Source organism: Vombatus ursinus, unplaced genomic scaffold (assembly GCF_900497805.2).
Source record: "Vombatus ursinus unplaced genomic scaffold, bare-nosed wombat genome assembly UNPS02015030.1, whole genome shotgun sequence".
Classification (NCBI taxonomy): Eukaryota; Metazoa; Chordata; class Mammalia; order Diprotodontia; family Vombatidae; genus Vombatus; species Vombatus ursinus.
Genome location: NW_020954808.1, coordinates 537,227 through 562,110, shown reverse-complemented (window position 1 = coordinate 562,110; position 24,884 = coordinate 537,227). Strand labels below are relative to the sequence as shown.

The following is a 24,884-nucleotide window of genomic DNA, read 5'->3' as shown; positions in this document are numbered from 1 at the left end:
ACCAGGACAGCTGATGAGGTTCAACAGTAAAAAATAGTGAGAAGACAAGAGGGTCCCAGACAGAGCCTCTCAGACACGTGAAGAGTTAGCACGCAAGACTTAGATGATGACCCAACAGAGAAGACTTGAGAAGGAATGGCCAGTTAGGCAGAACCACCAGAAGGCAGTGTTGTTAAAGTCTAGGCAGGAAGCAATGCACGGGGAGTGGGTGTTGGGTAGCATCCAAGGCTATGGAAAATTCCAGCAGGATGATGGATGACAGACACTTTTGGATTTCGAAACACTAATTTTGGTGGCCAAAAAGAAAGTGGTTGTATTTGAGTGGTGGGCATGGAAGCCTTATTCCATGAAGTGGGAGGAAAGTGCAGTTTTTAATAGGAATTTGAAAATAAAAGGGAAAAGACTGAAACCTTAGATGGTGGTGGAGTCAAGTGAAAGTTTCATTTTTTTTATGATGTGAGAGATTTGGGTATGAATGTAGAAGCCAAAATTGGTCTCCCCTCCCCTCCATCCCAGCTTCTTACTACTAAGGTTCTTCCAACATTAGATACTTACTAGCTATATGACCCTGAGTATAGTACTAATAATCACAATAGTAATAGTAGTGGTGGTGATAGTAGTAGTAGTAGTAATAGTAGTGGTAGTAGTAGCAGTAGTAAAAATAATAATGAAGGTAGTATTTATCAATCAGTAAATAAGCATTTATTAAGTGCCTACTATATGCCAGGAACTGTGCTAGGTGCTGGCAAATACAAAAGGAGGCAAAAGACAGTCCCTGCCTTCAAGGAACTTACAATTTAATAGGGGGGACTACATACAAATGTACACAAAGCAAACATACATATGTGTATGTGTGCACATAGTGCTTACTATGTGCCAGTCACTGGACCTGTCTGCTCGTTTCCTCGCCTCCCCCAGGACTGTGAGGATGAAATGAGGTAACATCTGGAAAACGTGTTGAGCACAGGACCTGACACATAGTGCTTACAGAATGCTTCTCCCCTTTCCCTTCCCTCTCTGAGATTCTGGGACCCCTTTCTACCCACAGTGCTTTGGTTTCTGCTGTGAGTTGTGACAGTGTGATGAATCACGGACTTGCCATTGGTAATGCTCCTGACCCTTTCAGGGGCTCAGTCTTCTTTAGAACACGAGGGGATTGAACGAATTCCAAAGCCGCTTGTAAGGCCCTGCTCCCGTGCACAGCAGCTCTGCTTGGGCTCTTGTGTTCTTAGGCAAGGTAGTTCCCCTTGATGGGCCTTCTGACTCTTCTCTGAAAGAGGAGTGCTTTGGACTGGCAGTTCTCTCGTGTCCCATCCAAATCTAAGGATCTATGACTGTCTAGGGTCCAGGAAGGATAGCTCTTAGACCAGCTCCTCATGGATTTACGTCTGGAAAGGACCTTAGAAGTCACCGATTCCAACCCAAACATTCTCACACACAAAAAACAAGCCCCAGGTTGGTGACATGATTTGTCCTAAGTCACACAGGCAACAAGACATAAGCATCCCCTTCTTGACTTTGGGGGTCACTGTGGAAGAACTTTCTGGCTTGCTTCCTAATATAATCCAGGACCCTCCTCCTCATGAAGAAGCCCAGTCCTGCTCTGCTCATTACTCCACCTGAAATGTCTGGACTTGAATCCAGGGCCCACCCAGGAGAGGCATGGACTAGGCAGGATCAGTCTCAAGTCATCTCAAGTTGGAGATATGGTTGACAAGTGGTTCTCCAGACTGCTTAAGGACCACCAAGAAGAAGAGGAGCAGGACCAAAGTCAAGGAAAGAAGTTAAAAAGAATTTTAAAAGATGAAATACAATCCTAGAGGAGTAAGGAGTAGCCCTGAAGAGTTATACTCAAAATGGATAAGAAGAAGTTGCTGGCAAGATCAGTAAGGTAAATAAGAAAAGTCAAGTTGAGAAATCAGAGAGTAAAGCAAATTGATAACAGGGGTGTCAGAGTGGCTCGAACTGATGTGTATGGAGATGTGTGCGGCTGTAAGGAATGGACACTTGAATGGGATTGCCAAGATATTAAAAGGTGATGACTGACGTAAACCTCACAACCAGGCATTTAGGGTTAAGGTATAGGCCTCAAAGTAACTTTTTAAAAGGACAAAAAATCTCAACCATTATAAAGAATAGAGAAAATCATGTGGAGCCTTGCATTGCGTATACTAGGGTTATGTTTTGTCTACAGCCAAGTGACTGATGTTCCAAACGTAGGCTGACTTCCTGGAGGAATATCTCTCTCCTTAGTCCAGGTGATGGGGAACAATGAAATTATAAATGAAACAGAAACAATGAGATTTTAACGGGAAACCTTTCTTCCAAGTGCAGAGAAGGGGGCTTTAAACACAGTAGGAAAGTCATGGCTGCTTGTTGAATTGACATGGCGACTGTGCCTGAGCACCACGGAGGAGATCAAAACAACAACACATACCCCCTCCGCCCCCAGGCTCAGGGCCAGAGCAAGTTCTCCTCACAGAAAGTTCAGAGGCAGCAATCTAATTAAACTCTTGGGGGTCATTAAAAGTTTGGAAGTTTCCCAGGTCCCCGTTGCCTAAGTTGGTCACAAGAGACATTTCGGTGCAGGAGCTCAGAGGGGAGGTTGGGGACAGCAGAGGGAAGACACAGGATGTCCTCTCTGGTCCTCATGAGTGAGGATGGAGTAACAGGAACTCTAAATGTAGCCCTGGGTTAGAGCCATCCTGCCCCGGAGTCCACCACCCTTCACCAAGGTAATAGTAAGTCCTCCCTCTTCTCTGGGTCTCTGTCCACATTTCCCTCTCTGTCTCTCTCCCTCTCAGTCTCTCTCTCTCTTTCCCTTTTGCTCTATCCCTCCATGGCCTTTTCCAAATCTGACACCGGGAAAAAGGCTCTGGGCCCTTGTGGCAAGGGAGCCCCAATGTCACCCATATCTGCTCCTGGGAATGGTGGCCACACGGAGGATCAGTCCACTGTGGACTCTATTGGACGAAGTGGGCTTAAGAGGCAAGAGCAATGATGGAGGTTAGACATCAGAGGTTTGACCCTCAGCCTCCTTATCAATCACTGAGTTCAACTTGTTCATTTTTCAGATGAGGAAACTGAGGCAAAAAAAGGGGAAAGCACTTCGCCAAGGTCACACAGAGGACATGTCAGAGCTGGGGTTTAAGCTCCTCACCAGGCCCACCTAGCTGAGTCAGAACAGCTGGGATGGGAGATGTCTGCAATGGAGGAAAGGGTCTGTGAGGCATCTATGGATGCATCTAGCCGTTGTAGTAGACGAGAGTGCTGGGCCTGGAGTCAGGGACAGCTGAGTTTAAATTTGGCCTCAGATACTTACTGTCTGTTTGACCTTGGGCATGTCACTTAACTTCTGCCTGACTCTGTTTCCTCATGTATAAAATGAGGAAAATAATAGCACCTTTTTCCTGGAGTTGTTGTGAGGATCAAATGAGACAGTACTTGTATAGTGCCACCAACATATTTATCACTTAATAAATGCCTGTTTCCTCCTTGCTTTCTTTCTTTCTTTCTTTCCTTCCCCCCTTCCTCCGTATTCTGTTCCAGGTTCTGTGAGGTCAGGAGAGAGTCCCCTGGTCCTCGGAGTCTCTGCTGACAGTAGCTACAAATCACAGATTTGTACATTATGAAGGGAACCTCAGAGGTCACTTGATGGCCCCTTTCCCTGGGCTGCACCACAGCCTGGCATTATGGACTCTCCAAGTCGGAAGGGATCTGAGAACTCACTGGGTCCAAAAGCCTCCTTACGTAACATTAATACAACACCAGAACTACTTAGGGTAACAGAGGGAGCTCTGGGGGCTGGCTGCTTCAGGGCAGTCCACTGCCCCCTCTGGGCTTCAGGTCCATCATCACACAATATCCAAGTTGGAAGGGACCTCATCAGGGATCCGCCAAGAGAGCCCCCTGAAAGGTCTTTGCTCAAAGACCTCCAAGTGAGGGGGACCCCTGGGAAAGCTGTGGGGGCCATACAGAGCATTGCTGGGGAGTTCTGTCCCTGACACTCACTTGCTGGCTGGTTCTGGATGGGGCACTGAAAAATGGGGACCATAACATTATTGTAGCAGGCCATTGAAGACTGCTGTATGGTGCCATATGCCTGGCCAGAACCCCTGGAATTTCAAGCAGTCTGCCTGCCTGGCTCCAGGACTGGCCACCCAGGAGGGAGACGGGTGGGAGGCTCAGCCAGGGCTGGGCTGGATGTCATTCAGGGCCCTTTCAGTGCCACCAGCAGGGTCTCTCAGGGCCCAGGATATGCTGATTTAGCACAGGACATCTGACAAAGCAAGAATGGGACAACAGACTGACCTCTAAGGACATTGGTCTCATTCTCTGAGGAGGCAGGAAACAGGTACAAGGGCCAGGGTCCAGCCTCACCACCAACACTGTCAGCTTCCTCCTTTGCTCCCATGGTCTATGAATGCCCTCCCTCCCGGGGGGGCTGTTGTGAAGGTGCTGTGAGCCCCCACAAAGTGTAGCCAGTGCTGTTTAACTGTGGGTTTCTTCCCCAGAGCAGGCAGGGGCCACCCCCAAAGTACTAGAACATTTTCTCCTCTCTAGTTCTCAATGTTACTGCCTATAAAGGAGGCCAGGAACAGTCTGAAAGAAATCTTTTCAGGGAGTTCGATCAGGGCTTGGCTTGTGAGAGGTGAGGAACATTCAGAGACAAAGCCCCCCCTAATTTTTTCAGAAAAGGAAGAGAGAAGGGCATGGTCACTCAGCAGGTCTGGAGCAGAGCTAGGGATCTGAGTCAAGCTACACACAGGACAAATCAAAGATGATCTCAGGCAAGAGGGTTATGGAGTTTCTTACAAGGTTTCTTACAAAATGAACTTGAAGGAAGCTAGGGAAGGCAAGAGGTTAGGTCCCCATAAGGGTTATTCCAGACATCTTTTCTCACTACACATTATGTCACCTGGCTCCCCCTCCCTCAGCTCCCCTCCATCCCAGTCCCTGCTATGGGCTTGGTCCCACTCACTCGTATCTATCTGTGCTCTGGACCACGTGGCTGGCCAGCTGCACGTGTTCCAGAGGGACCCTCCCAGTGTTCACAAGCTTGACTCCATGGATTCTATTACACGGCTGGTCCTCACATATGACATGCCATCTCTCTGCATCATGTGTGTAGACTATCTAAGCCCCTGGAATGCTCTCCCTACTCACCTCTGCCTATTAAAATCTTGGCTTCTTTCAAGGCTTAGCTCAAATCCACCTTCTGAGGGGGACTTCATGGACACCCTCCCAACTGCCAAAAGATCCTCTCTGAAAGTACTTTCCATTACCCAATACATGTATGACATACACACGCATACTTACAAACACATGTGTGGAGGCATGGCTATAGACACATGCATATACACATATATGTTTATCTTGTGCATGCCTAGCTATTAACACGTCTGCACAACTAGGGTGTAGATTCCTTGATGACAGGATGGCACTGCCCATTCTTTCCTGTTCCCTATAGTCTACCACAGCGCCTGGCACAGAGCACTTAATAAATGCTCCTAGAGAGACTTCTCCGGGTCTCTAAAGGTCCACCCATGCATAAGACTCTGTTTTGAGAGCCTCTGACCTCTTTATGCCCTCCCCCCCTTCCAGATGCCTCCAGGAGAGTGGAGTGAGCTGGGGAACCACTCCCAGGGCACTGAGTTCATTCTGCTTGGTATCACAGACCTTCGAGGCCTGCAGCTCCTGCTATTCACTGTTCTCCTGCCCACTTACCTCTTGACCCTGCTGGGCAACTTGTTCATTGTGGTCCTCTCCTTGGTGGATGGCCGTCTGCAAACCCCCATGTATTATCTCCTGAGGAATTTTTCCCTGCTGGAGATGGGCTTCACCTCCATCATCACTCCCCAGGTCCTCAGCCACCTCCTCACAGGCCATAAAACCATCTCCGCACCCAGATGCTTCTCCCAGATGGTCCTTTACTTCACCCTGGGCACTGTGGAGTCCTTCCTGTTGGCTGTAATGTCTGTGGACCGATACCTGGCTATCTGCTATCCCCTGAGGTACCCAGCCCTTATGACCAGCCAAACCTGCCTGGGGCTGGTGCTGGGCTGCTGGGCTGGAAGTTTCCTCTTCCTCTCAGGGCCTTGCATCTGGCTGCTCCTCCTGCCACTCTGTGGACCAAAGGTGCTCAATCACTTCTTCTGTGATAGCACCCCGCTGCTGGCTCTGGCATGCACCGACACCAGACTTCTGCAGCTGTTTGCCTTCTTGGTGGCTGTGTGCACCCTGGCCGGTGCCGTCACTGTGACAGTTGCATCCTACCTCTGCATCATCTGGACCCTCCTGCAGCTGTCCTCTGCCCAGGGCCGGCGCAAGGCCTTCTCCACCTGCTCCTCCCACATGCTGGTGGTCTCCATCACCTATAGCAGCTGCATAATCATGTACCTCCACCCAACCCAGATGGGACAGCTGGACCTCAACAAGGGAGTGGCCTTCTTCAACACCATTGTTGCCCCCCTGTTGAACCCTTTTGTCTACTGCCTGAGGAACAAGCTGGTGCAGCAGGTCAGCAGGGATGTGCTGGTCAAAGGAAGGGGGCCATCTAGGCACCTCAGAGTTTGACTGGGGGGCCCTGGGACCTTCTAGAGGGGTCAGAACATGGATGAAGAGGGAGATGGAAGATGATGGGGTAGGAGAAAAAGCAATGCCTTGAGAATCATAAGCCCTGTGTCTGAGGCTCAGCACTTACACTTAATAGCTCAGTGGTCTTGGACAACTCTCTTCTCTTTTCTAGGCTTCTATTTCACCCTCTGTGAAATCAAATAATTGAATAAGATGATGTCTAAGGTACCTTCCAACATAAACTTCCCATGACTCTCTTTGAGGACAAAACTTGTAAAGGAAGAGTAAGGTGAGGACAAGGAGAGAAAGAGAGACAGAGATAGACAGAGCAGTGAGAGGGGCAGGGCAGGAGATTGGAGGACAGAGAGATGATATAGATAAGAGAAACAAAGAAAATAAAAGAATATAGGGGGAAAAGTATGAGGGAAAAAAAGTGGATGAAGAGATGGAGTGGTAAAGGTAAGGGATGGAATGGAGAGATCAATAAAAGGAGAGACAGAAAGGCATGAAAGTGAGGTGGCTGGATGAGAGAAAGAGTGAGTAGAAGACAAGGTTGGGGGAGGAGGTACAGAAAAAAGGGCAAGAGAGAAAGGACAGCCAGGAGGGAACAAGTCAGCAGATGGGAGAGAGGTGAACCGCAGAATCCCAGAGGTCACCGAGGCCAAATGCTTCCTTTGACAAATTAGGTAACTGAGGTCCAGGGAGGTAAAGGGACTTCCCTGATGTCTCATAGCCAGTAAGAAGCAGAGTGGGGATATGTACCCTGGCCTCCTGAATTCTGTGCTAGTACACTGGGATACTGAATAGATGAAAGTGGTAGAATTTTGCAAATGATGACCACTACTGGGAGCCCGTAGGCTGATTATCAGGGTCACTTCTTGGAAAGGAATGGATGGATACCAAGTTACACAGCTGCTGAGAGCTGAAATGCTGGAATCACCAAAAAAGCTTCTCAACACAAACAGTATGGGCCCTAGATGCACAGAGTCCTGTACCCCCCTCTCATTAGAAGGCCAAGAAAGAGGGGGCTAGTTATAACTCACAATTTCAAAGTCAAAGTAGAAGTTCTCTGTATTTCAAAAAGTCTTGAGAAGCTCGAGCTCGGAGAAGCTTGAGCACTGTTGGGGTGTGATGGGAAGCTTCATACAATGCTAACCAAAGGAGATGCAGTGCCATAGCAGAGGAAGGATGTTCAACAAAGATATGCAGTGACCACATCTTGCTTTTTGAGCTGAGTGCATCTTTTCTGCCCCTGTGTTGGCCACCTATGGGCATCTGATCTAGCCTCAAGAAAGGACTGAACTTTATCACTTTACTCAGCAGCCAGGACTGGCCCAATCCTGAGTCCCCTGAGCCAATCAAGTCCCAAGGACAATTTTAATTTCTTTTAAGGAAAAGCCTACCTGGCTGGGGCCACTGATAGATGGTTCTGCTCCTCCAGTCTTCCTAATCATTTCTCTGTCCAGCTCACCACAGAAGCTCCACCAACCCTCTGTCTTCTCGCCTCATGTCTCACTCTCTCACTTGAGGGCTTCACCTGATTCTTCCCTGAAAAACGGAGGATGTTCACAAGTTTCCTCTTCTCCCTTTCTCATCTCAAATCCTTCTGCTATCATCTCCAACTACGTTGTCCTTTGCCCCTATCTCTAACCTACTTTGTTTCCAAGACTGATCCTTCTGGATGCGCCCTTAATACTCCCCTCTTCTCCAGCACGTTACAACAATATGGTGGCCACTGTCTCTGTTCTTTAGTCTCCTCCTATTAGTGGCTCCTGCCCAGCCACCCAGAAACACTCTTGGCGCTAATCCATATGTAAGAAACCCTTACTCAACGCTGCCATCCCAGGAGCCATTCCTGGTGTTTCTCTTCCCTTTCTAAGCAAAACCCCATAAAATTCGATGCTTACATTCCTTCTCCTGCCATGCCTGCAGTCTGGCTTTGAGCCTCATCACTCAACTGAGACTTCTCCCTCCAAAGTCCCTGATGATATTCTAATGGCCAAACTAAATGACCTCTTCTATTTGACTTCTAGTGCAGTCTGACACTACTGATCACCTTTTGCTCCCAGTGACTAGCCCCTTTCTTGTTTTTTTCTTGTTCTCTTCTATTTTTCCTACCTGTCTGCCTGCTCCTTTTCGGTCTGCTTGGCTAGACCTTCATCCATGCCATACCCATTAACTCTGAGTCTTCCCAAAGGCTCTGTCATTCTTCTACATACTCCACATTACTTGGTGATCTCATGAGCTCCTATGGATTCAACTGTCACCTCCACGCTGATGGTTCCCAGACTGGTCATCTCCCTCCTGACCTTCATTTCTACATCACCAATTGCCTCTTGGACATTTTCATCTTAGTGTCCAATGAGCATCTCAAATTCAGCGTGTATGAAGCAGAACTCATTGTCCTTCCCCCAATGCCTGCCCGCTTCCATATCATAGTACAGGGTACCAGCATGCCCCGGGTAATCCGTGTAGCTATAAAACTGAAAATTGATTTTAATTCTATTTTTAAGACTTAAAGTAAGTTGGCATGAGTTTAATGCTCTCTGAGGCTACCAGGTGAGTCTAAAATCTCCTTACCCTGGTAATTTTACCCTTCACCTACATTCCACAGACACTTGCCTAAAGACCCAGCTTTTTTCTTGTAACTACTTCCACCTTTTCCATTATAGTAATTTATACCTAAAAGCCTGGAGTGAGGAAGACCTGAGTTCAAATCCAGCCTCAGATACTTCCTAGATGTGTGACCCTGGGCAAGTCACTTCACCCTGTTTGCCTCAGTTTCTGCATCTATCAAATGAGTTGGAGAAGGAAATGGCCTTTGCAATGTATCTTTGACAAGAAAACGTTAAATGGGGTCATGAAGTCAGATATGACTGAATACAACAAAAATTTGTATCTCCATCCTGGTACAATTCACCTTTGTAACCTCACCCACTACTCACTCAACCCAACTTCACTTGATTCAAGCAAAGCTACTACATACTACTCCCACTGTCTGCAGCCTAATCCTATTTTCTTAGGACTATTCCTATTCTCTGGTAGGGGAGAAGCTGAGGTGATTCTCATCCTACCTCCTCATTAAAATGTCTATTAATCGTATAGTCTTACCTTTGCCAGGGGAGATCCAAATGATATACTGTCAGGCCAACCAGAAGGAAGAAACACTTAGGTTTAAAAGACCCTGTCAGCTCTCACTCAGGGTCTAATTTATTGGTTACTGTTAGTCTAATGAATAAATTGATTATGCTGAGACCTTTGGTTCTCAGTTTACCTTAATTTTCAAGCACAACATTTCCAACCTGTTTCTTGTCTTTAACTTCTCCCTCTCACTCACTCTCTTCTCATGTAGCCAATGAGTCTCCAAATCTTGTCACCTTTATCATTATAACACCCTTCACTTCATGACACAGTCTCCACCTTGGTATAGACTCCCATCACTTCATGCCTCACCTATTGCCACTGGCTTTGGGTTTGTCTCGATGCTTCAAAACTCTCCCCAGGGCAGCTAGGTGGCACAGTGGATACAGCACCAGCCCTGGAATCAGGAGAACCTGAGTTCAAATCTGGTCTCAGACCAGACACTTGACACTTACTAGCTGTGTGACCCTGGGCAAGTCACTTAACTCCAACTGCCTCACCAAAAAGTCAAAAAAAAAAAAAAAAAGGTAGTAAGTCAGACTTACAAAATGCTTTAAATATGTTATCTCATTTGATCACAGACCCAAAGCTGGAAAGGACTCTAACTGTCATCTATCCCAATGCCTTCATTTTATAGATAGGGAAACTGAGGTCTAGAGAAGTTAGATGACTTGCCTAATGTCACAAAGGGAGTGAATGGCAAAACTGGGGTCAGAATTCATATCCCCTGACTCTCAATCTAACTCTCTTCCTATTGCACTTCTCCAGGGAAACGGAGGCCTTGAGACCTCAGAATTAGTTAGTGCCACAGCCAAGACCTGGACCCAGAACCTCTGACTCCCAACCCAGGGTCCTTTCACTGGATCACACGCCTCCTGAATGCCTCAGCAGGTGGTCAGCAGCGTCTTTCCAGGAAAACCAAAGCCAGCTAGACTGATAAAGGGCACCTTGGTCTGTCCTTTGGAAGGGTGTGAGATGGGGACTGAAGAATGGCAGAAGACATCTATGTGACACTTGTCCTCACCTACAAAATGAGGTTAGTTGAGATGACCTTGAAGGACCCTTCCAGCTGAAGGGAGGCAGGTGGGTGGCACCAGTGGATAGAGTGCTGGTCCTGGAGTCAGAAAGATGTGAATTCAAATCTACTCTTAGACCCTTACTAGCTACATGTACCCGGGCAAGTCACTAAACCTCAGCTTCCTCACGTGAAAAAATGGGGATAATAATAGCTCCTACCTCACAAGGCTGTTGTAAGGATTCAATAAGATAATGTCTGTAAAGCACTTGGCATATAGTAGGTGCTACGCAAATGTCAGCTATCATCATTCTTTTAGCTCTAAGCCTAGGAGCCAGTAGGAGATAATTCACCCAACAATATATACGTGTGCATATGTCTGTTAATTACTTCTATACCTTGGATATCAAACCCTTATTAGAGAAAACTGATACACAGGTTTCTTCCCCCATTCTGTTTTCTTTCTTATCCTACGTACATTAATTATGTTTCTGCAGAACCTTTTGGTTTCATGTAATCCAAGTCATCTATTTTATCTTTTGTAATTGCCCCCATTCCTTGTTTAGTTCAGAATATACTCCTACTCATACCTGTGAGAGGAATATGATCTGCTTCTCTTTTTTCAAACAGATCATCTTTAATAATAATGTCCATATCCACTGACAGTGAATTGTGGAATATGGGGAAAGGTGTTGGTCTAAGCCTAATTTCTGCTTGTCTTCATTCCAGTTTTTCTAGAAGTTTTTATAAAATAGATAGTTCTTTTCTAAGTAATTTATGTTCTCCAGTTTATCAAATAGTGGGTTAGAGTTCCATTGTTTCTAATTCTCCCCAGTGTCCTCTGTTCCACTCATCTACCTCTACGTGCACAAGAATACCAAATGGTTTTGATGACTGTAGCCTTTATAATACAGTTTGAGGTCTGGAAATATATAATTTTTAAAAAATTTTTTAAAATTTATTTATTTTTTATTTCCCTGGATATTCTACATACTTTGTTTGAACAAATCAATTTTATTATTTTTATCAAGTTCTATAAAGAATCCCTTTGCTAATTTGATTGGAATAGCATTTAAACTGTAAATTAATTTGAGTAGTATTGTCATGTTTTATAATATTGGCATGTCCTAGCCATGAACACTGAGTATTATTCCATCAGTTATTTAAACTCTTCCTTATTTGGTTAAGGAGTCTCTTGTAATTTAGTCTATACAAGTTTTTGTCTGCTTTGGTAGACTGATCTTCAGGTACTTGATGCATTTTGTAGTTATTTGGAATGGCTTTTCCCTTTCTACAGTGGCCTTTGCTATTACTGTAGAGAAATGTAATTGATAATTAGTGTTTATTTTGTACCATGTGCCTTTGCTGACTCTATTGTCTCAAAGAGAATCCCCAAGCACCATCCTCACAATCAAGTTATAGATCTCTGGGTGCCAAAGAGACAAAAGTGTAGAAGTATGGCCTGGGGGAGGGGGTCAGCCCACGAGAACACAGAGCGGGCTGTTCCTCACAATCTCTCTCCTGGGGGCTCTTATGGCACGTGCTCTTGCTGAACAGATATCCCAGTGACTTTCGTGATCAATGACAGAGCAGGACACTGGATCAGCAAAGGGATCAACAGATTTTTCTGGTGGGCAGGTCACATACTGGGGCTTTCAAGGGAAAGAATAGAGAGAGAAAAGAGAGGACACAGGAGAGAACCCTGACGGACAGCAGGATGTCTCTATGCCAGAGGGCAGAGTTTAAAAGACCACTGCATCACATAAACAGAGATTTAGAAGGCACCTTGGTCGTCAACTAGTCCAACCAACATCAGAAATCAATCTCCACTGTCACACACTCAAGACGTGGCCATTAAGCCTCTGAATATCCCAGAGATAGCAGCCACCTTAATGAAGCTCATTCTACTTAGGGACCCCCATAAAGTCTGGGAAGTCTGTCCTGAAGCGACCTTCTATTTACCCCTTTGCAAGTTCTATGCACTGCTCCTGACTCAGTCCTCTGTGACAGACTGTCCAATAAGAGAAGGACACTGTGGTTCCCTCCTAAGTCTTTTCTCCAAATCCCTGCTTCCTTCAAACAAGGTTCACAGGAGAAGGCATCAAGGCCCTTCAGCATCTGGGGGGCCTTCCTCTGGGCTCTTGGGCTCACTGGCGTTCTTCTGTGCCTGGAGCCCAGGAGCTCTAATGAGCTCCTGGCTCTCTCCCCATCCTGTCCTGCCCAAGTGGGACAGCTTTTCTGGCTCTTGTTCTACCCTCAACTAGTGTTGAGCATGCAGTCCCAAACATTTTGAGGAACCCCCGCTGCCTCTGACACCCTGGGCCCAATTTCACCCAATTCCTGAGAAGGCTTTTTGGACCCTGACTGTGTCATCTACAAGTTCAGTGAGCATACCACATATGCCTCTGTCTTTGGAAGAAAAGTCACACAGCAAAGGAAAAGAAAAGAAACTTTTCTGGATATAGAAGGCAGTGCACATAGAAATAGTTTTAAAAGATGGCATTGGAGGTTCTTAGAGGAAAGCTTTGGTGACTTCCCTTTGAAAGCAGGACGGGCTCCAACTCCAGAGTCTTGCAGATTATCTCCAAAGATGCCTCTGGATGAGAGCTAGGAACCACTAAGTATTGGGAGAAGGAGCCAGGAAGCTGAACAGGGGATAGAAAAGAAAAGTAAAGCATCCTCAGAAAAAAGGGGCCACTGGAGAAGTCTCAAAGGCCAGATGCCAATGAGCATAGAGGGAGTTTCCATCTCCCATGGAGATGTGGCCCTTAACCTTCCAGCTCTAATGGAAGAGTCAGTGCTCAGAGTCCTCTGGTTTCTAAAATTAAGCAAAATTCAGTTGCAGGATTTAAGTGCCTACTGTGTGCAGAGCCCAGACCTGCAGAGACCAGCTAAGCAGCAGAGCCTCAAACTAGAACCCACAGCTAAGGAGTTCAATAAGAAAAACAAAATTGTCCCCTAAGTTTATGCACCACCAAAATACGGGCTCTTGGGGATTCTCCACTGGGTCTCTCAGACATAAAATCTCAGCTTTTTCCTCGGATTTGAAAATTACAGGCATGAGAAGGTCTGAGTTGCATTCTCTGCTTCTGAATTTAAATCCTGCCTGTTCATAGCCTAAGTTCCTCCCCAAAATCCAGGTTCTCAAATATAAAGGGAACTCTTCTCCCCAGAAGTGGTTCCAAAGAAGCTCAGAAACTGAGTCCCCGGGTTCAGAGAACATACTCTTCCACTTGCAAGTGTGCAAATGGGTGGATTAATCACCAAAGGGGGGTAATCAACTAGGCTCAGGTGTTTCACTCTCTAGGGTCTGGCACAGGAACACGCTCTCCCTCAGGGAAGGGACTGTTAGGGCAGTGGTTTGTTGTTGTCTTGGATGGGTTTGGAGGCGAGTGGGGGATGGGAGACTTTCTTTGTAAGTTCAGCAGTAAGTACCAAGATTGGCCCCCATAAAAGGGGGCTTTCCATAAATGTTTATTGACTCACTTCCTCCACCCTAGGTCCAGACTCCAATATTGGCCCTGACCCCACTCAGAAATGAAGTCTGGCATACAGGAGGCACTGCACAAAATAAATATACCAAGTGACTGGTTTCCTGAACTGTGGGAGCTAATAGTCTGTGTCATTTACCCCTACATATAGTGTCCCCCGTTGTCTCCTGAGTGCTGGTGGGCCACTCCCAGCACCTGGATTGCTCCCAGGAGAAAGTGTTGGGAGAATGGCACCAAGTTCCTGCCCTGGGCTGCAGCCCTCTGCTTACCTATGACCCCTGGAGTGAACAGCGCAATCCCTGACTCCTACCTGTGAAGGTACAATCTAATCAAGAAGAACCCCGGGGACAGAACAGAATTGAGTCTGGCCTAATTAAGTGCTAATTAAATGCTTACCATTTATTAACTGTAGAAAATGGATGGTTTTCATTTCCACAGGGGTGCAGTCTGGGGCTAGGTGAAAGCTGAACAGAGGAGGCCATGGAGTGGAACTGGTGGGTAAATGCACAGCATTCAATCTAGCTTTGTGCCTGCAAACATCTCTTCAACGTGATAGACATCAGTCCCTCTAGGAACACACCAGCAAGCAGATTATGAAAGGTCCAGGGCAAGGGGAATCATACAGCTGCCCAAGAGAAGGCTCTCCCCTGCCCAAAGTAGCATTCTGGCCAGTCTCAGTAAATGAGCATGCTCCAGACTGAACACGGAGATGCTCCAATCTCTGAGTGCTGGGCACACAGGAGGCAGTTCGGATGGTCACCCACATCAGACATGGGACCTCCAGTGAGTTTTTATGGTTCTGGCTGAGAACGTTACAAGTGATATTTACAAGTTACTAGAAATTATTGATGATCAAATACCCAGGATTATGATGAAAGGAAACTATCAGCCACAACACCGCTAGCAAGGCTTTACCAGAATTGGGGATCACCCCACATGTTCATAGTAGTAGTTTATCAAATAGGGACCCCCCGTACATGCTACTGCTAAACTACACACAAGTATTGATCTTCTAACTTACAGAAGAACTACTTACTCACAAATTAGAAGTAAAAACAAAATGGAATTGCCCATGCCAAATTAAAATACATTTTCTACAACAGCTAACAGTCCCATATCTTAAATAAAAAGGGCACAGCCCACAGAACTTCAGAGCTCAATGGTGCCTCAGGACTGTCCAATCCACCCTATCCCTAACCATGAACACCCCTAACAAAATTCTCAACTGGTCCAGCCTTTGCTTAAAGATGTCTAGGCAGGGGATCCCTCACTCCTGAGGCTTCCCGGGGCATTGTGGGACAGTCAGACAGGAAGCAATCTTTGGTTAGGCATCTACTAGCCACCTGACTCGGTGCTAAGCACTAAGGATACAAAGGAAGAAAAAAAAATTCACTAATTTAATGGGGAGATTATGAAGACAACTGTGAATAAATAAGAGATATATAGGGATAAACAGGAGACAATCAAAAGAAAGAAGGCACTAACTGGGCCAGCTCTAATGGTAAAGGAGTTTTCTTAGGAGGCTAAAGCTGCCCCTTAGCAATTCCTCTAAAAAAGGCTTTTTTCCCCTCATAAAACTCCCATTTTCCTGACTTATGTGGAAAACCTGAGAAGGAGGCTAAGGTTGGGGAAGGGTGCAGAGAGCTCTGCTCAGAGCTTACTTTTCTGAGGAGGAGGTGAAATTTGCCCATAAACAATCTTTCTAAAAAAGCTGTTTCTTTTTCTGGCTTAGCTGGAAAGCCTGGGATGAAAGTTAATTGTGAGCAAGGGGAAGCACAGGAGATCCTAGCAAAGGGGGAAGATGGGCTGTCATTCCCACTACAACTATCCTTTAGGTGTTAATTATATTCCTGTTCCCAGCTAACCAACTAAATTACAAAGACATCCCTTTACCATCACCACCACCACCACCCGCTCAAAGGAAACAAACAGAAAGAAAGGGAAAAGTTCCCTATCCTAAAGGGCTATACCTTCCAGATTCCAGAGAAATCTTTTCAGTATCAAAACAGATTTTTAAGCCCACATCCACCCTAGAATCAGACTGCAAACTTTGGAGGGCGTGGCCCCTCCACCTCTGAGCTCAATTCCTCAACAGCTGTGCAATACACCTGCCGGGAGTTCAGACCCTACTGGAGACCCTGACAACTGGGGGAAGCGCTTGGCCTGGGAAGAGGCTAGGTAGAAATGCAGGGTTCTGAACAGCCACAGCCTGCAGGCCCGGCCAGAGCTCCCCAGGCCTGAAAGCCGGGAGCCAACAGTGATGGGGAAAATTTACTTCTTCGAGTTTATCTACACTGGATCTAGACTCCACCCAAAGTCCCTGAGAGCATGGGAACTCCCACACAAATGCTTAGAAGGGTAGGCAGCTGGAGCTTTCAGAGGGCTGACTCAAGAGCTGGAGGGGCCACTGTCACACCTTCTTCAAGGAGACTTGCACTCCCGGATCAGTCAGTCTTTGGGAGACTTCTCCTGAGCCCCCAGGTCCCAGAGCTCTCTTACCTCCCACTATCTCCCCTCCCTCAGGGCCCAGGTCTAGCCCTCTCTGCCTAGTGACTGAGTCCCCCATCAGGCCTAGAGGAGTGCTGCAGAGATAACTCACAAGGCAGACGAGATGAGGCCACTACAGCTTTCAAAGGGAAGGAGTTCAAAGCGTCTGTCTCTTCAGGACCTGCAATGCCCAAATGAGATTCAACAAATCAACAAACATTGTCCACGTAACTATAAAATACATTCCTTATCAACCAATCAATAAACATTGACTAAGTGCCCTCCAGCACCAAGCACGGTGCTCAGTGCTAGGGATACAAAAAGAAGAAAAAGACAGTTCTTGCCCTCAAAGACTTTACAATCGAACAGGAAGACAACAAGCACACAAATACACATAAAGCGAACTATGGACATGATACATAGGAAATATGTAACTTTCAAATAATGTCACTGTCAGTGTTTCCATCTGAATTTTCTGCTGTTCCCCATTTGGGCTTAAAAAATGCTTTAAAAAAATCCTCTCTGTCTCTCCAGCTCTCTATGTCTCTCTCTCCTCTCCCTCTGTCTCGGGGGCGTGTGTGTGTGTGTGTGTGTGTGTGTGTGTGTCTCTCTCTCTCTCTTTCTCTTTCCCTTTCTCTCCCTTCTGTCTCTCTCCCTCCTCTCTTTTCTCTCTCCCCCTTTTGTCTCTGTCTCTCTCCCTCCTCTCTTCTCTCCCCGCCATCATACAACTATCCCATCATCTCCCACAGATTACCCCTTTCATCACTCCTGGTTTCTGCTCCAAACTTCTTCCTTCCCTGATAACCTTCGAGCAGGTGCAGGTCTGCTCCATCTAACACCCTGCAAGGCCGGATCATTCTAGGCAGCTCTTAAGTTAACTGTGAGAGGAGTGCTACAAGTATCATTATAACCATTTTGCCAAGGAGAAAATGAGCACTGTGAGGTTAAGTCACAGGGCAGGGCTCACACTAAGTATCTAAGGTGGAAATCAAATCCGGGTTTGCCTCATTTCAAGTTCAGCAGGCCAGCCACCACCACACCAATCCCATGAGAGCAGAGACAGGCCTGGAAGGGAAATGAGGGATTCCAGAAGAGGGGCACTCAAGGTAATGGCGAGCAGGGTGAACAAAGGGATGGAGGGGAAGCGACGTCAAATTCCTGGAACAAGGGGCAGCCCCTTTTAAATGGAGCGTAGAACACACAACAGAGAATGCTGTGAAACACGGGCAGGAAAGGGAGGCTAGAACCAGTCTGCAAAGAGCCTTGGACATCAGGCTTAACCTTGTTTGGTTACAGCCCTCCTCTGCCTTACTGGCTCTGGGCCTGTTCATCACCCTTAATCCTGAACCCTCATCTCCCATCTCTCAGCACTTCTGAGGCCATCAGTCCTCCCTTCTTCAAGGAACAAGGTGACTTCTACACCACACTCATGGGCACATTTATTTACTTAAGCAAGACATTTAAACTCTATCAAACTCACTCAATTCCTCACCCGTAAAACACCCCCCACCACAGAACCTTCCTCACAGGATTATTATGACCAAAAGACAGAAAATACTTGGCAGAATTTAAATCCCCATAAACATGTCAGATATCAAGGGGTTTTAAATCATAATTAACTCCCAATAGATCAAACCTGCAAAGAAACAAAGATTCTAGGCCAATAAGACCATTTCACGTATGAGCAAGCTTAGATAAGAGAGATCTGGTGACATAAAGTGACACAGAGATGTCTGCAGAGAAAACAAAAAGATTCTTAACTAGTACAGTCATTTTGAATATTTAAGCCAAGAGGGATCAAGTGATTTATAAAAGGTCACAGAAAATAAATAATAACCCAACAATTTTGGACCCACTGCTATGGATTCCAAATCCAAGGCATTTGGGGGTACGTAATGCTTCCTTCTAGTCGCCCTAGGCTCTTAGCCTTGAAGGGATGACCAACAAATGCCCATTCCAGATGGTGTGCCCTGATCCCCCTTCTCCTTTTGGCATTTTCTCTTTTCTCCATCCTTTGTGCTCTAAACATTTTATTACCAGTCACCCATCAGATGCCACAATAGTGATCTTGTAATCACCTGCTCCAATCTTCCCACATGGTCTCTCTTATCCTCTGTGCTTGATTTAGATACACACACAGTCCCCCTCCCGCCTCTCTCAGACCCTCCTGAATTCACACATACTCAACCCTAAGCTGGCTTTTTCTGCACGCTACTTTCAGTTGCTTAACTTCATCCCCACTGTCCTTTCTCAAAGATCAGAAAACTGGGACATTCAAACTTTTCTATTAATACCTTTCAGTTGTGGAACCTAGGACTTATGGAGGCATTGTGAATCAAAATATTCCAAGAGAACAACCACCCCACCAAGTGACTACTGACCTACTGAGAAGGGCAGACCTTGGATACTGTGTTTCTGGAGCATGGCGGAATATGAATCTATGATAAGTTAAATGTTCGGCAGTGACAGAGAACGTTTCGCTACAGGCAGAAGGCACAGCCGGCTGTGGTAGCACAAACAGTGATGGGAGCTACTCAGCACCAGGCATGGAAAAGGGACCCCTTTACTACTATGGGGAGGGCGGGAATGGGTGCCATCTGGCAGCTCTGTCTACCATCACCAGGTCCAGGAGACTGTTCCCAGTGGCATGGGGTCAGGGGCTCTCTATCTGTGTAAGGAGCAGGGAACAACTTCCACACCCTGAGCCCAAGAGCAGAGGTGGGCTCTGGTCTAACCTTCAGCCGAGCACGTAAGCCTTCAGTGAGTAAACCTGGGCAGGAGATCAAGATGAAGGGGAAGCCAGCAGTGCAGTCACTCTGATCCCACACAACATGCCAGCAGGCTAACTGTGACAGAGTCCAGAAATAGAGTGGAACTAGCATGCATAGGTTCGGTGGTGAAAGTCATTAGACATCACTTAATCATATCCCCTCGTTTCTTACTCTTTTATACTTGTCCTTGTCTTTTGAACCCTGTCCCTCCTTAAGAGTGTGTTTTGCGTCTGACCATTGTTCTTTAATCTACCCTCCCCTTTAAGCTTTCCTACTTTTCTCTTTACCCCTTTTCCCTCCTGTTCCCTGTTGAGTAAGACCGACCAACTGTGCCAGGTCATAAAAACTTCACAAACATAGTTAAAATATGAAGTGAATCTTTTGGGAACCAGTGAAGAGCTGAATCGTGAGTTGAAGAGCTGGATTATGAGGATAAATTATTATAAACACAGAAAACAGGCAGTTTGTTCAAGGGCATGAATGCAGGAAAGAACATGGGATAGAAGGGGAACAAGATGTGGTTCATTAGCATCAGAAGGGAAGTAACGTGAAATCAGCTTGGAAAGACAGCTAAAGGAGAGAGTATGATGGATTCTAACGTTGAAAGCAAATCTGCTCTTTTATCCTGAACACCCAAAGCAGTGCATAGATCCTCTTGAGAAGGAGAGTGATGTGGTCAGAACTTTGTTGGAGGAATACCAAATGGAAGCTCTATGCAAAAGAAATCTGAGAAGAGAAAGCCAGGAATCGGAGAGACCAGTTAGAAGGCCCACCACTACATTCGAGGTGAGGGATCACTGAATGCTTCTTGGTGGATTGAGATGCGAGAACAGCTCATGATTCCAAACATCTGATCTGCGTGTCAAAAAGAAGAGAGGAGCTTTCGAGGCCCTGTGGGCCTTCTCTCATCAGTATGAACGAGGAGTCCTTGAGAGGACCGGTGTCCTCTGCCTCACTGATCACTCATCTGATCATGAAAAGGAAGATCTCCAGTGGACATAAGGTTCCTCCTTCTTTCCCTCTCAATTTCCCATAGTGCCCTGCTATTTCTTGCTTGATCCAAGACTATGACTTCTATTTTATTGGAAGCCAGGCATGGCACACTGGAAAGAACCTGGGATTTGAAGGTCAAAACATCAGGCAAAGAATGACAGCTCTGGGGCAGCTAGGTGGTGTAGTGGACAGAGCACTGGCCCTGGAGTCAGGAGGACCTGAGTTCAAATCCAGCCTGAGACACTTACTAGCTGTGCGACCCTGGGCAAGTCACTTAATCCCGATGGCCTCCAAAAAAACAAAACAAAAAATAACAACGAAATACCCAGAACAAAACAAAAAACAAAACAACAAAAAGATTGCCAGCTTCCTGTGTGACCTTGGGTAATCAGATTCCTTCCCCTTCCTGGGCACCAGTTTCTCCCCTCAGTAAAATTAAAGGATGTGATGGAATCATTTCTAAGCCCCTTAACAAATCTAAACCACTGAAGCTATGGATCCCAGATCTTCTCCTGATCTTATAACCTTGGTCCATTCCACTCCCCTCCCTACACATTCTTTCCCTTCCATGAACTATCCACATTATGACCGTTCACACTACATGACTTGTAACGTTCCTTTCAATCTGGACAGTCATGGACCCTCACACTGCAGACCCCAGGTAGAATGGTTTCTTTTCCCTTCATTTTTTTCAGTCCTTCATAACTGGAAGGGAGTTTAGAGATCACTTATTTCAAGATGTTCCTTTTACAGACGATGCAGGTGAGCCCCAGGGGGGTGAAGGATCATGGCACTAGAGCTCCCAAGAACTCCACTGGCTCCTCGGGCCCAAGCTCCCCCGCAAAGAAGCTGAGGAAAAGGAGACAAAGAAGGAGGAGGGAGTTACCCATGGACACAAGAAGCAAGACATCAGCAGCCTTCCCGAGCAGACTTCTGGGGATCCAGACACCGATGAATTGTTTTAGGACAGAATCTAGGACCCTCTTCCTAAGGGAGCACGTCATCCCTTTCCCACGACTGCCGGATCTGAATGATCAGGACTCTCTCCTTCATCCTTCATCCTTCCCAGGACGGCTCAGGATTGTACTCAGTCCTACCAGGTTGCCTTCTTGCCCTTGTTTCCTTAGGAGAATTATCAAATCAGGTATCAAATTTCTCTCATATTTGTTTCTCGTGTTTTCCATGTCAAAATCACATTGAAATTCCACCATTTTCATGACAGTTCAAAGTTTAATGGCAGTTCCCATTGCTCTCCCACTTCAAGGACTGGGGCGGGGGTTGGGGAGAAATAGGCATTTTTTAAGGACCTACCAAGTGACAGGCACTTTACAAATATTATCTCATTTAATCCTCACAAAAACCCTTACAGGTAGGTGCTATTATCATCCCCATTTTACATATGAGGCAACTAAGGCAGAGGTTAAGTGACCGGCCACGGGTCACACAGCAAGTACACAGGTAAGGGCAGATCTCCAGTGCTGTCTCAACTGTGTTATCAAACTACCCTAGGATGGCATGCCATGTGCTTTTTTTGTCATGGATTTAAAGGTAAAGGGATCCCTGTGAGCATGCTCCTATGAATATGGTCATCTCTCCCTTTACAGAGGAGAGGACTGAGGCTAAGAGAGGGACAGTGAATGACCCAGGTTCAGGCCAAGGGTCCAGGTCCCCAGACATCAGTTCCAAGGTACTTTCCCTTACTCCACACTAGAGGTAAGCCCATAAAGTCTTTTCCCCAAACTCCCTCTCATCAGGTAGGTACCCCAGATGAGGACACTGAGCCACAGACAGGTTTACACTCCATTGTCCCATGGATTGTTCATTGGATCACCGAGGTCCTCCTGACTTTCTGACCCTGGTCCAAACAGGCCCCAGAGTCAGGAAGAGTGGCTGAGTTAATCAACCTATATATACTAGACCCAGTGCTATCCTTGGGAGACAACAACAGAAAGGCATCCAACTTTAGTGTCCTTTCTACTACAGGGTGGAGTTGAAGGGAGGGGCAATGTGAAATTTATGCAGGTAAGTAAAAGGCCAGATGCAGAAACAATGCCCAGTGATTTCAAGTGGAGGGAGAAGGCGCTGCTACTGACATAATCTGGGAAGGGACCTTTCAGGAGGTGGACTGAAGGAAGGACTGTGAAGAGTTGGACCTCAAGAGACCAAGGCTCTAAGCACAGGAGACACAAAGCCAGGAGAGGAAATGTAATGAATGGAAAGCCACAAGTTGGCCATTTTGGCTGGGACACAGAATAAGTGAAGGGGAATCAGGTAAAAACCAGCCTGGAATGACAGGTAGGAGGCAGAGTATAATGGCTTCAAATGACCAGGTTAAAAGAATTTTGGTTTATCATGAAAACAGCATCAAACCACTGGGCCTCCTAGAGAAGAGAACTGATATAGTCAGAACTGGGTCCCCCGAAGGGAACCTAGGAGAGAAGGCTAAATGTAGCAAGGGCTGTTCCCCAGTATCATTGCGCAGCTCAAAGGAAGGCAGAATAGACACATCTAGCCTCTTCTTCTCCAACTTTTCTCCAAGAGAGACTTTAATTTTAATTTAATTTAATCCTTTAAGTAGGTAAGTAGGAGGTTGGGGTCAGAGGCCCCTACTCTGTTGTCCTCAGAGAAAGGTGGTACCAGGCTAGTACTACATGTTTCTGCTTTCTGAAATACTGTTATTCTAGGGAATGTGGTTTTGAGGTTCAAAGCAACATCTGATCACTATTTTCATTAACCGGGGAGGCGGGGCAAGCAGGACCCCAAGCTTTATATCTAAGGCTTTATTCCCTTTGCAACCAACTACCAGTTCAACAACACACAAAGTAAATAGCAAAGAAACCCATTTATCCATGTGGGTCAAACAGAAATTAGAGAAAGTATAACACACAGGAACATATACCAGACAATACAAAGCGAAGGAGCTCCCCCACGGGGAGCGAGGTAATTCAGTTCAGTCGAGAGACAGAGTCCTGGATCTCGCCCAAGGGGAAGCGCCCCGAGGTCTCTAATGGAGCCACTGGGGACTCATTTCAGTTTCTTCTCACAGTCTTCTCCCTCAGCAGCCAGAAGTGGGCTTTGGCATCAACCATCTTCTCTCTCAAGCCTGGGAGCCAGGGGCACCCAAAGCAGTAACAGAATGAAAAGCACTCAAAGGACCCCCATGAGCCTGAAGAGACTGCTGAAAAGCCTTGAAGCAGCTCCAGAGAGGGTCAATCTCTCTTCTCACCCTCCCTCACCAACTCTGCCACTTCTTACACAGGCAGGAGCATTGATCTGTTCCATCAAAGAGGTGAGAGGCCTGCATGAAATGGGCTTTGCCAGTGTCATATGTGGCCCATCTGGGATGGAACTGGGCCCTTTGCTTTTGCTGGGAGACCTAGAGAGATTCTATGCCCAGGACATTTGATTTTTGAGATACCCGAGACTCTGAGATACTAGAGAAATATGGCATTTTTTGTAGGCTCTAAATTTACAGGTTCCCCAACCATGATCATTAGCTCACATGGAAGTTCCATTGATTTTATCTTGCACACTTTCCTTTGTTGATTCCTCTACTATATAAGATACTTGTTGTGTTACTGAATTCTGTGTAAGGACTGGTATACATATCAGTACCTATCTCTTCTCCAAACTTCTCTTCCTGAGAATACCCCAAAGTCCAGGAGCTGGGGTCACTCCTGCTTTCAAATAGAAAGAATCAAAGGCTTTCCTTCAGAATTGCCAATCCCCATGTGAGATTCAGCAATTCGACAACCATTTGCCTTAACGTATTTGTAATAAAATCAACATGTATCCTTAAAAACAGGCTGATTTGGCTGTGTTTCCATCAGGACTTTATTCCCTTCTATGCTTGAAAAATGCTTCAATGACCCACTCTTCTTTAACTCCATGATTGGACATTTCTTCCAGTTACTTAAATAAAGTAAAAAATGGAGGGATTCCATTCTCTCTAATTCCTTTGTCATCTATCAGTTTTGTTACCAGTCACAAATCAAACATCAGGCTGGTGACCTTCTGACACCTCGTATTCCAGAATTCCCAGATGGTCTCTCTACCTCCCGGGGCTTGAGTTATATACATTGCTCCACCGCTGACCCCTTACATGCTTCCTCATTCTCCTCCTTTCCTTGACTGCTGGGTCCAGAGCCAGGCCATCTGTGAGGGTGCTTTCTCTCAAAACCCTGTTCAGTCACATCTGCTTGGCTCCAGTTTCCTCTCTCAAGGCTCAGAAAATGGGACACATAAGGGACATTTTATGTTAGTGACATAGAGATTAGGACTGAGATCACAGAATCAACTCTACCAGAGAACATTCCAGGAGAAGAATCACCCAGAAATCAGCCACACTGCACAGCAGGGCATGACTGACTGTTTTGTTGACTGTTACAATGACAGAGAACATGTTAATAA

The 24,884-nt window shown here is 46.3% G+C and overlaps 3 protein-coding genes across 5 annotated transcripts in view; 1 reads left to right on the top strand and 2 right to left on the bottom strand.

Moving 5' to 3' along the window:
* Positions 1 to 14,669, bottom strand: part of LOC114030972 (zinc finger protein 501-like) — a 156,855-nt gene extending 142,186 nt beyond the window's left edge. For both annotated transcript variants that reach the window (XM_027845944.1, XM_027845943.1), the window contains exon 1: positions 14,620 to 14,669. The gene's annotated coding sequence lies outside the window, so the exon portion shown is untranslated. The remainder of the gene's footprint in view (positions 1 to 14,619) is intronic.
* Positions 1 to 24,884, bottom strand: part of LOC114030971 (zinc finger protein 665-like) — a 154,123-nt gene that overhangs the window by 10,850 nt on the left and 118,389 nt on the right. The window contains exons 2-4 of one of the 2 annotated variants that reach the window (XR_003567691.1): positions 16,823 to 16,891; positions 14,620 to 14,791; positions 7,980 to 8,124 (exon numbers count right to left, since the gene is read on the bottom strand). The gene's annotated coding sequence lies outside the window, so the exon portion shown is untranslated. The remainder of the gene's footprint in view (positions 1 to 7,979; positions 8,125 to 14,619; positions 14,792 to 16,822; positions 16,892 to 24,884) is intronic. The other variant, XR_003567690.1, reaches the window with a different exon arrangement.
* Positions 5,605 to 6,609, top strand: LOC114030975 (olfactory receptor 49-like). Its single transcript, XM_027845946.1, has one exon. The coding sequence runs from the start codon at positions 5,605 to 5,607 to the stop codon at positions 6,574 to 6,576; it is 972 nt and encodes a 323-aa protein (XP_027701747.1). The 3' UTR covers positions 6,577 to 6,609.